Raw genomic sequence first — 12,336 nt, forward strand, 5'->3', positions numbered from 1 at the left:
TTTTTTTAAATTATTATGTTTATTTGATACGGCTCATTCACTAAAGCTTTACAATTCCAATGTTTATCTTGCAACAGATCCTCTTGAAAATTCAAAACAAGTCCATCTGTAGACGTATTATCTGTTTATAGACTTTAGCGTGGAGTATATGGAGAGGCAGCGTATGATTCAGTCAAACGAAATGGGGTATGGCAGATTGTATGCGAGCATCGTTAAAGATATCTCAAAAATTACGGAACTGTTTTTTGTAAGAAAAAATCGGAAACCGAAACGTTAAATTGAAATAGAGGTTTTATTAGAATTTGCTTACGCTTCTTCCTTGACTCAATGTTATCATTTCTCTGGTATTCTCACGTTACAAATCAAATGTTTTTGTTTTCGTTTTGCTTTAATTTGTTGCTGAAGTTTATACATTATCATTTTGCAATATCATAGTGGAATAGCTATCCGAACTAACTGAGGGCAATTCTATGAATTCATTTCTTCAATCCACTTTATTCGCTTGCATTCTTTATTCTTCTGCTAGCTTGTTTTCTATTATAATATTTACTATATATTTAATGTAACTCTTGAGTAAAGTTAGGGGAAACGGGTGACTTAAGAATAAGAAAACGCAAACATAACTGGGCGTGTCAGTGCTATATATCATATCGTTTTGTTCTTATTTTTAAATATTTTGATCATTTAATTGTAAAGAGATACGAATATATATGTTTACGTTGTTAATAGAATGTTTTTGAACTAATGGTTTCAACTAAGATACGGTTTGTGATCACATTTTTGATGGAAAGAGAGATATAAAAATTTAAATTACTTTGTCACTATGTTGTTTGCTGTATCACATGATAAACTGATAAACGACCTGAAAATCATTGACGTCATACAAGGCCAGCAGGACAAACAAGACGAAAATTAACTCCAGCGATGTGAACAATAGGAAACATCGACGTCATGCATTCGTATCAGCGCTACGCGGCTGACGTTGGACACACTGCCCTTTTTCACACATACTTATACCTTTCAACAGATTATTATTTTTATTATTGTTGCTACTACTAATCCTATTGATACCACCGGACATGCTGATGCCACCACCGCCTCCTCCACCGTAGTCGTGATGATTGTACAGAATTCCGCCACCGTGGCTAGTGGGCGATTTGAAGTTGTTGTTCACGTTGTACGTCGTAACAATATGATTCCCGCCATTGATTATACCCCCTCCATTGCCATGGTTATGACCGTGGCCATTTCCAATACCAGGATTGTAATTTTGGTAGCCTTCGTACAGATTATAATGGTCATGATAACTGTGTGCGGAATTATGATCCGACAGTTGATTTCCATCGATGAAGTTCAAAGACGAGAACAGCATTGGAAAGACGTAGAATATGATAAACATCACGGCGCATACGATAAACTGTATAACCATGCATGTCCAAATAAGGTTTATCTGTAAAAGCGAGAAAACTTGAAGTTAGTTTAGTTACTGATTCATTTGGGGCAAAATCGTACTTTGTTCTTTCTACTGTGTTTCGTGACACTCACGAACGGCACGAAGGCCAACGTCAATCCGATACCGAAGAGTAAACCGGCTATTAAACCGGTGAAGTTCTGCTGCCAGGGCAGTGTTCCTAATCCGAATAATGTACACCCGATGATAAGTAATTTAATCATAGCTACGTGCGGTTTCTTCAAGCTTTTCCAGTGACACAGTATCAGCTGTACCATCAATGATGACAGCACTCCAGCTAACGATGGCAGTGGGCCGACCTGGAGAAGAAAGAATAATTAACATTAAAAACAAACATTGTCTTTAACGAACAGCAGTTCCATACTTCCGCTTTGTACGGCACAAAAATTGCACTCGTCAGATTCCCGGCGATTCCGGATCCAATGTAGAGGATCGCCATCCGCAATGGCCCAATGAGTCGCTCTAGGTCTGACATCAGCATATGCTGAAAGGCAACTGTGATTACTAGATGTATGATGCCTGCGTGTAGACAAAGCGACGTGAAGAGACGGTAAAACTGATCCGGATAATTGTTGGCTATAAACGGAAACATTCCACAAACGTCGTTCAAACAAGAAATCTGCAAAAGTTGACAATCCAGCATTTAGCACTTCAATGATTTATTATATCAAACCATGCGGCGCTTACCTGCGAGCAGAGAGATGCCTCTTCATGGAAGTACCCGTTGACGAAATCACAATACTCTCTGGTGGTGATGCGGCACTCACCGTAGATCCCGATACAGCACGGGTGGCCTATCACCTCGCAAATCATGTGCTCGGCGGTGTGATCCTTGAATCGGAATCGCTGGGAGAATTGATTATTCTTACGACAGATCGGCCATTTTGTGATATCGTCCGGCCATTCGTGCGGTGCGATGGAAGCAGGAGCGTCGCAGTATTTTGGATCGAGACCACAAACACTGCCGGAAATGCGTCCACCAGGGCCAGATTCACCCGGTGACCATTTCTTCCAAGTAGCAATTGTTTTCTGGAAACATTTTTTTTACGTTTAGCTCGGTTAAAGTATCAGTTACATAATACAATATTTTTATATTTACCGTTGGCCAGAGGCCACGCATCGAGCAGTCCGCTTGGGAACTTTGGACGCATCCAGAATCGTCATTACGAATACAGCAGGCCGTCTCACGTTCCTGTTTGCGTGTTTTCGTAATTACCTCCGATATTCGAGAATCGCGCCGCATACAAGCTCCGTACTTTGCACCCAGGTGCACAATGTCGATATTTTTTAATCCTATCCATACATTACGCGTTTCTTGATGATGAACCTGCAATTGAACTTATTAACTCCGAAATTAAATCATGATAAAATAGAGATCCTTTTATACCTGTTGTAAACTCAAGCTTGTTACCAGCACCTGAGCCGTCTTGTACTCCATACCGATTCCAATCGGGCCGAATCCGTAACAGATTAGAGAAATAACGAGTACAAGCACCTGAACCGTATTGATCCAGTAGGTGAAAAACGGCCTGTAATCATAGCGGTCATCGAGCAGATTTGGTCGTAGAAGTTTAATTTTATTTGCTATTGGCCTCATTGAGTTATCTAGGACTCCATCCAGAATGTGTGAGGAAATTCGTTGACCAAGTGTACCGTTGGCGCCTTCTCGTGCTTGTAGATGGAGTTCGGAAGACCTGGTACGCCATCCATTGATTATCCCACTGTCGGTAGTTGCGCCCAATCCCCGATCGTTTTCGGATACAAATAGCTGACGGGAATTGTCCACAATCTGGCCCGGGTTGGGTTGTTGGGCAGTTGGTGGAACAGGTGTGTCGAAAAATGTTTCGTCATCCTGTATTGGTTGTAATCCATCGCAAAGCTCATTATCATCGCCAGTGAGTTCAACGTGAGCGGGAGCAAAGCTACGTGACCACTGTTTCTGTTTCCGCAAGCGTTTTCTTGTAATACTATGCACCAGAAAGGATATGCCATTCCAGATCACTGTCGGTACGGAAGGCTTTCGTTCAGCTTTGAATATGAACGTATCCGAGCTAGCGTCATAAGTATGACGCGGGTTTGCTCGCTGTCGTCGGCTTTGTTCTGTATCGCGCTCATCTTGGCTTTGTGCGGGCAGTACATCCGGTCTGTCGATGGGAGCAGCATTTTCCTCCACTGCGTTGTTGTTTGTATTATTGTTGCGAAACGGAAAATCGTATTCATCTTTCAACTGACCAAACCGTCGGAACGCGAAACGTTTCTGGCGATCTTCCCATTTCTGACGCTCGTATTCTTCATTTAAGTTATCTACACCAAAGAACTTCGCCGTTTGATGTTTCATATATTCTTTTACACGCTGCTTTCGAGAAATGCTAGGAGCAGATGGACGAAAGATCAGCTGTGCATTGCGTTGTAGCGTGGAAGCCGGTGACTCGCTAACCGGCGGTGAGTGTTGTGCTGATAGAGATGGTCCCGGGAGCGATACTGGTGCAGGTGTTGCCGCCACTAGCTGCGACTGTGACGCTGGCGCAGATTGTAGTTGCATTTGTGGAATTTGCTGTGGGATCAATTGTTGCGGTGGTACAGATTGTGCGGCTGGCGGTGGTTGCACTGTTTGTTGCGGTGCGGGTGGTTGTTGTAAAATGTTTGGCTGCTGATATTGAACCAATATAGACCTACTGTTGCTACTGGTCATAATGCTTTGCTCTGATGAGTTGGCCGATAAATGTTGTGGCTGTTGCAGTTGCTGTTTGGCCTGATTTCTTGGAATTGTTGAGATGTCGCTTGACTCATGTGCATTGTAGTGTTCGATTGCTATTTGTGGCTGTGATTGCGTTGCCGTCAGCATGGTTGATGGAGATTGTGCTGATTGTTGCAGATGGTGCTGAAGTTGCTGATGAATATTGTGTGATGGTTGTTGCAAGCTGTTTGAAGATGGCGCGGTAGGCATCGGTGTTGATAGCGATGTTGGACTCAAAGGCGAGTTCCGACCGGTTGACTCTGTTGCTGAAGATAATGACAGGGGTTGAGGACTGATGGGACCGCTGGTTTGTGTAGTCTGGTGCACCCCAGTTGTTCTGCGTAGAGTATTGCAGTGCAGACACGACGCACTACCATTTGGTTCACTCATAACACTGACCGGTGTGGCTACTCGACAAGATGGCTGATCGAGGAAATCTGCACTCGGTGTGCGTGCTAGAAGATATTCGGTGCTTTGACCCGTTTGACGTGCTGTGCTTAGGGCTTGTGAAGATAGCGCAGAATTCGGAACCGAACAGCTGGCTGTCAGAGATGATGAACATTTCTGCGGACGAACACGTGGTGGTGTGACATAATGATCGGATGTATCAAAACTTTGCGGCGTTGAAATGGTCTGCTCGTTCGGGCATGATTTGACTCGAAAACGATATGGCAATGTGTTGGTTAGATGATTTCCCCTCTGTTGTGATGTGGTAACCGCAGTTTGCGTAAGGATAGCGGTCATTAGTTGCGTCTGCGGTTGATACGTTGGTTCTTGGGGTGGTGGAGTGGGAACATATCGTTTGACTGGGGTGTGGACATTTGAATTCAGATATCCGTAAGTGTCTGAGGCAGCGAGAGGATTTGTAGCGCCAAGAAAGTGTGCTGGAGGAGGGATGAATCGATCACATTGGGGAGAAATATCGCGGTAATTCTCGGTTAAACTATGGCGGTATCTGAAAAGAAAGTGTAGTTTGTAAAGCATTACAATATGTGGGATAGCTAGTGTTCTTATTGGAATGGCTCAATGAAAAGCTTCTAAGTACTGATTATTCCTTGTGCTTTTATGTTGATTTATTAGTAAAGCTAGCACAAGTTTTGTTTTATAGTTGCATAGTTGTAAGGTCTAATAAGGCCAAATGAACAACAAAACTAAACCTCTATACTGGAAAGGCTCTGTAGCCGCAAGGTTACCGAGTCTGTTTTGACAAGCGATGGTCATGGGTTCGAATCTTAGTAGAATCAGGCCATTCGATGTCAAAGTGACCTTACCATGGGTTTATTCTCAGGCCCCTCACCACCCTTTCTTCATGCTGAAGTCTATGTTATCCCGATATGGCCTATTGACAGTGCAAAAATGAGACCCTTATTTGCGCCAGGGCTCTATAATTGGGGCTAAATGCGCTGTTATGTGAAACGAGGTGGGTAAAGTAGAGAAAAGCATTGAAGGAAGGGTACCCAATTACACATAAGCACGAATAAAATTCAATAAGCATATCGCTCACTCAATAGCGGTTATAGCAAATATAAATGCAGTGCGGGTTATACATCAAATACCCGGGCGATATCACAATAGATCAAACGATACTGGTCGCAGTGATGAGTCCATACAGGAAAAAAACCTCTATACTGAAAGTCGTTGACAACCAAATTCTGGTGGTCAAATTCTGCAAGGCTCCTACTCCCAGCGAGGTTCCTAACAGATTCAAGTTTGTTTACCTGGATAAGTTTCCAAAAGAATTCATGAATTGGTAAGGGATCTGTTTCTGTGGCCAAAATCTAGCGATTTTGTGACGGATGATGTCATGAATGCGGAAATATGCAGAAGGAAATGCCTCAACAAACGAATTTTACCCTCTATTAACTACCATGATGGTCCAGTTACGGTTTGACCAGATTTAGTCAGCTGCCATGACAGTCACGGACGTAGCACTATGACCATGGAGTCCAGTTGATCCCAAAAAAGGTGAATTTTATTTATTTATTTATTTATTTATTTGACTGATGTTAGGCTCTGCCCATTATCGATATTAAAAAAATGTTACATAGTTATTACCTACTAATTACAAATAATTTACATAAAATATTCTCAGATTATCTCTAATTTGCTTCTTGGTCAATTCAACATTTATAATGTCACGATGATTGTTAAATGTGGCCATCATTCTATACATTGGCTCATTTCTGGCGTAATTTTGGACTCTATTTGTCAAACGAAAAGGTCTCATACTTCTTAACGACGAACGTCCATCATTCACGGTCACTTGGCTTAATAAATATGGCGAATTATACCTGCCGGCGAGTATATCCTTTAAGAACAGAGCATCTGTCGTACGCCTTCTGCTCTCCAAGCTTTCCGTTCCAACCAATAAGCATAACGATTTATAGTTAGGCATCTCTCCGGTCCATGCTAAATTCCGCAGGGCATAGCGAATAAATTTCTTTTGGATTCGCTCAATTCGCTTTTTGTGCACTTCGTAGAATGGTTGCCATATTACACTTGCGTACTCAACACCACTTCGTACCAAGGCATTGTACAATGAGATGATAGTATGCGGATCCTTTAATTCTCCACTGAGTCGTTTGATAACGCCAAATAAAGAATTTGCTTTTGCAACAACCTTTTCAGTATGCCGGATGAAGTTAAGCTCGCTGTCCATTTCTACCCCCAGATCGCATACATGGTCTCTTCTTGGTATTATTTCACCGTCCATGGAATAATCAAATAGCAATTTATTTGTTTTTCGGGTATAGGACACCAGATTACACTTCTTCGTATTAACTTTTAGGCCGAACGTTTTGCAAAATCCGATGAAATGTTGTACACTATCCTGAAGAATTCGACAGTTTTTAACAGATTTCACCGGGAGAAAAACCTTCACATCGTCAGCATAAATTAAGATGTGAACTCCAGGGAGAAGTTCCGGGAGCTCATTCATAACTGTGACGAAAAGCAATGGCCCAAGATGACTCCCCTGAGGGACACCAGACCAGACCGGGAATGGAGCTGACTTGCTCTTGTCAATCTTGACATATTGCGATCGATTCTTTAAATAGTTTAAATAGTTAAATAGTGAATACACGAAATTGTCCCCAGTTCCGCCCAAGCTCAAATAAATAGCTTCAAAATGTTGTCAAAACATCATAAGAAACAAATTCCATTCATTCCATACTGTGCGAAATGCAAGAATAGTCCATCCCGGACTGCTGAGTTAGCGTTAAAGCACCCTTCAATGGCGCAGCGGAAGGTGCTATTGGGTCCGCTGAGTAACGACTAACGTCTTACGACGAGGAATGCCAGAGGATGTTAGATGAGAAGAATGCAGCACGTGCGAGGAACGATATAGATAGAAACAAGGACAGCAAACCCAGTTTTTCCGGGATAAGAAACGCCGCCTGGAAGAAATGGAGTACGAGGACATGGAACAGCTGTATCGTTCACAGAAAACGCGTAAATTCTACAGAAAACTGTATCCCGCAAAGGCTTTGTGTCGTGAGCCGAAATATGTCGAGATAAAAACGGAGGGATCTTGTCGGATAAAACATGAGGTGATCGAAAGGTGGAAGACCTGAATGACGCGGAAACGGAATACCAAAGCGGGGGGAATGACTTCATCAGTACGGCCGATGATGCTGATACCCCCAACAGGTGAAGTGTTCGAAGCCATCAAGTAGCTCAAGAACAACAAGACAGCTGGCAAAGATAGCATCGCAACGGAGCTTATCAAGATGGGCCCGGATAGGTTGGCTACGTGTCTGCACCGGCGGATAATCAGGATCTGGTAACCAGCACAGCTACCCAAGGAGTGGAAGGAGGGAGCAACATGCTCAATATACAAAAAGGACGACAAGATGGAATGTGAGAATTATCGAGCGATCACCATTCTCAACGCTTATAAAGTGTTTTCTCAGATCATCGCGCGAATACCATGTCCCTAGGCATACGCACCACTTATTCATAGATTTCAGGACCGCCTACGATACTATCAACCGTGAAAACGGTGGTTCAACAATTGATGAAGGGACGGTAGGGGAAAGTAATGAAATTTTTTTTTGGAATGGATTTGGGTTCGAATCAGGTTATAATCTCAGTTTATAGCTTGGTTCGACCCATGCATCTTCCAGCATTGGACTTTCCCCTACCGTCCCTTCATCAATTATAAAACCACCGTTTCCAAAAAATATTAATATATATGCCTGGCCACATTTCAAGGTCAAGTCAAGACTAAAAATAAGAGGTTGGTCTAACCGTGAAAAGCTCTGAAAAATTGTGGACGAAAACGAATTTCTTGGGAAGCTGACAAGACTGATTAAGGCCACGATGGATGGTGTACAGTGCTGTGTGAGGATATCGGGCGCGTTATCAAGCCCATATGAAACATGCATGGGACTTCAACAAGGTGATGGTATTTCTTGTTTCCTGTTCAACATCGCACTAAAAAGTATTATGAAACGTGCGGATTTCAACATGCGGGGCACGATCTTCAATAAAACTAAATTTAACTGTTTCACTGACGATGTGGACATTGTCGGTGGTTGACGACATTGCAGGCGGTTGCTGAGCAGTATACCAAACTGAAACGTGATGCAGTAAAGGTTGGATTAGTGGTGAATGCGTCTAAAACCAAGTACCTGTTAGCAGGAGGAACCAAGCGTGATCGAGCTCGCATAGGCAATAGTGTGATAGTCGGCGGGGACGAGTACGAAAGTCGTGCTTACTACAGACTCCACAAGACCCTAAGGTGTGGTAAGCTTCACCCTCGTCACCAAATGTGCCATGTACAAAATACTAATAAGACCGGTAGTCCTCAACGGGCATGAAGCGTGGACAATGCTCGACGGGGACTTGAAAATACTGACCGTTTTTAAGTGTCGTGTGCTGAAACATGAGCTGGCGGAGCTCTTCGGCGAACTCAGTATCCAGAAAGTTGCTAAAGCTGACAGCGTACAATTGGCGGGACATGTTGTGAAAATGCCGGATACAACCCCGCAAAAATAGTTTTCGCCTTGAATCCGGTTGGTATCAGACGCAGAGGTGCGAAGATGGTTAGACCAAGTGGAGCATGCTCTGGAAAGTGTGGGACAGTCGAGAAATTGTAGACGGACAGCCATGGACCAAGCTTGTTAGTGGACCACTCAACACGCCCCAGCCCACGTACTGTAGTTCTTTTTCAAGAGCCGCCACTCTTTTCTATGAACCGAGGAGAATTGCATGCTCAATAAACCAACTGTAGCCTTAGATTAGGCACACCGTTCCATCTATCCTCCGGTAAACATTCCATTTAAATTTGAGAAGCAAATATCTAGCTAGTGCGTCACCCACCACCACATTTTAATAGTTCGTTCGCCCGATACAAAAGAATTAGTGGTTTTTTAATCGACCAATCTCCACTACAAATTCTTGTAGATTGGGGTCTATCGCTGTACCGCCTTCTGCCAGATTACTGTTAAGATGCTCGTCGTAGTGCCGATTCTCCGATGCGCTATCCAGCAAAGTGTTTGGAGCGCTACGACTTGCTGATGGATTGAAATTTATTGTATACTCTTAAATGAATTTACTTGCCAATAGATTCAAATGAGCTAAAACTTGGTTAAACTGCCCAAAATGCATAAAGTGTACAAACTCAGATTTTGAGTGAAAAATTTAATCAGTTTTGGGTACTTGGGCATGGATTATGCTCGTGGATGACCAGCGTGCATTTGGTTTCTTGTAAATGGAAGATACACATGGAGCGCGGAGAAGGAGAACTTACCCTTAATTGCATCAGCTTCATCGTCCATATCATAAAACTCGATCGGCTGAGATGGACCTGCACGTCGTAAGAATGACAGTCGACAGTATTGGAAACGGTTCTTGATAATGATCAGACAGAAACAGCAGGACCGACTTACAGATCCTACGCAAACTATAAGGCTCGCGACATACAGCCGTGGACTGAGTTGAATGAAAATAGTTTCTGTATACAGCGCAGGCCTTTATTTCATTAAGTATTAAGTAAGTTTATGAATCAGTACAGTATCCTGTACTGTGTATCATTGGGCAGCCTTACTTTCAGTTATATTACATAACATTCGTAGGCATGGAACATGTACTACAATTATTTATAATCTATATCTCAGCTGCAATTATTGGAAGAATTCCAAAATGACAATGATTTCAATAAGGCGTTTTTATGTTAAACTGCATATTTTAGGACACTTTTGTCTTCTGTCCGCTTAAGATTTTCTAAATATAAATTTCCTTGGGCAACTATATGATTAATTCCCCTGGTCAATTTCAAAATATTCCAGGGACGTATGTAGAATCATAGCAAGTCGTCTTTACTCCTTATTTTCCGGACTAGCGGCTTTTTCTGCACCTCACAAGGGTAGTTCATTCTGGCGGCAATGCGACTGTCTTGTTGAATGTTTTTGATTGTTTATTTTAATGTGAATGCGCTTTATGTTCTTGTTTTTGTTAAATTCGTAGAGTTCCTGGCGTGCTCTACTAAATTGTTCTATTTTAGTTTGCCAGTTTGGTCTTCAGCAGTCAATTTTCGTGTGGTATTAACTTCTGGAAACTTGACAACAGAACCCAAGCAGCATTGTCCTTAGAGTCAATTTTAAGTGACAAATCGTTGGACATCGCATGCGAACAAGCATTTAGAGTTAGAGTATAGCACAATTGAGGGGCAAGTGCTACGATCCTATTAACTCTAACAGCCTCTCCCAGCACAGATTAGAAGGTTTGGCTTGTTAAACCAGCGTTGTTCTTCGATGCCAACTAGGAGGCTAAACTGAAGCAAATGTAAAGATTTCAATGAAAAATAATAAACAAAAGTAGCATAACAAAAGTTAGTTAATAGTTTTAGACATATCGGCACAGATAGAAACGATCCTTCATATGTGATCTGCAGTTCTTTGCCATGACATAAGACCCATCAGTGTATATCAAGTTTGAATTTAGTTACCTGCTATTTGAGGGGCTCATCGTTCTCTGTTGTAGTGTGTAATGACGCTCCGGATAGTGATGTGCTGAGGGTGATGGTGATGGCATTCCCATGACGTAGTGATCGTTGCTAGGCGCTGGCGATGGAGGTTGCAAACAGCTGCTATCATCAATGACGTATCGTTCACTGTGGATAATCCTATTACTAAGCGTTCCATAGTGAAGATCGGGTACATAACGTTGGCCAGAATGGTTACTAATTATGCTACCGCCTCCCACGGAGATGTTGTCTGCCATACTCAAACCATCATGATAGTTTACAGCTTGCGGGACCAGCTGCTGTTGATAGGGGCTAGGTCCATAGGAGGACCGACGACTTCCTCGAGACAGTGTATTGTTACTCCCACTGGGGCCTCCCGATTGTAGGAGTTGCCCTTGACCCTGATGATGCGACAACGTGCTGGATGATAATACAGCTGATAGCTTGGTTTGATTGTGCTGTTGCTGTTGATGATGAATTTGTTGTTGTTGTTGTTGCTGCTGCGGATGATGGCCATGTCGATGATGTTGCTGTTGTGGATGGCTAGAATTTATGTACTCTGAGCAGTCCTCCATAGAAGACATATATTCTTATGTTCTATAGAAATGAAGCTCGACGTGCCATTAATAACTCCCTCATGTCGCTATGCTCAGACCGCTGCACGACGACATTTACCTTAGCGCGTACCGTATTTCACAGTAAAAATACAAAAAATTGTTGAAGTTAGCGATAACAACAGCGACGTGTGTCAACCACGATTAGAAATATCGATTAGCAGCTGAAAATATTGTAATAAAATTTTCCTTCTTCACCGCAGAACGAGATTATCCATTTGATATTTTCACATTCATTTCCTCTCTTCCTTATAGTGACGGCGACGTAGTCTTTTAGTAAGAAAACAATTTCAATAAGATTTCGAAACACTTCACTATTGATGTTAACTACAAACCCTTGCCTTCAAAATATGCATAGCTATGAATCTTTTCTTTTATCTAAGTATGACAGCAGAAGCTTTTCACCATTACTGATGTTTCGTCTTCAAGTTGGATGACGAATGACTGGTGGAATTTATCCTTTTGAGTGGATTTAGAAAGACAAAATCAGGGAAAATTCATCTGATTTTTCACACTGGACACTATCGTTGATGATTTGCTGTTCTCT

The 12,336-nt window shown here is 42.4% G+C and overlaps 1 protein-coding gene across 1 annotated transcript; it reads right to left on the bottom strand.

The window, feature by feature from the left end:
• Positions 1-949: 949 nt before the first annotated feature.
• Positions 950-11,759, bottom strand: LOC128743525 (inactive rhomboid protein 1-like). Its single transcript, XM_053840121.1, has 7 exons — positions 11,158-11,759; positions 2,859-5,163; positions 2,571-2,798; positions 2,159-2,500; positions 1,836-2,090; positions 1,513-1,770; positions 950-1,450 (listed from the first exon to the last, which is right to left on the bottom strand). Exons 1-7 carry the CDS (start codon positions 11,757-11,759, stop codon positions 950-952), a joined length of 4,491 nt encoding a protein of 1,496 aa, XP_053696096.1.
• Positions 11,760-12,336: the final 577 nt, after the last annotated feature.

Source organism: Sabethes cyaneus, chromosome 3 (genome assembly GCF_943734655.1).
Source record: "Sabethes cyaneus chromosome 3, idSabCyanKW18_F2, whole genome shotgun sequence".
Lineage (NCBI taxonomy): Eukaryota > Metazoa > Arthropoda > Insecta > Diptera > Culicidae > Sabethes > Sabethes cyaneus.

What these genes read in the sequence shown, in the direction of transcription:
- LOC128743525 (XM_053840121.1), bottom strand. Translation starts at nt 11,759, where the DNA reads ATGTCTTCTATGGAGGACTGCTCAGAGTACATAAATTCTAGCCATCCA. An exon ending in CAAGCTTGAGTTTACAACAG is followed by an intron (nt 2,799 to 2,858) that starts GTATAAAAGGAT and finishes GTTCAATTGCAG; the next exon opens with GTTCATCATCAAGAAACGCG. An exon ending in AACACAGTAGAAAGAACAAA is followed by an intron (nt 1,451 to 1,512) that starts GTACGATTTTGC and finishes TCGCTTTTACAG; the next exon opens with ATAAACCTTATTTGGACATG.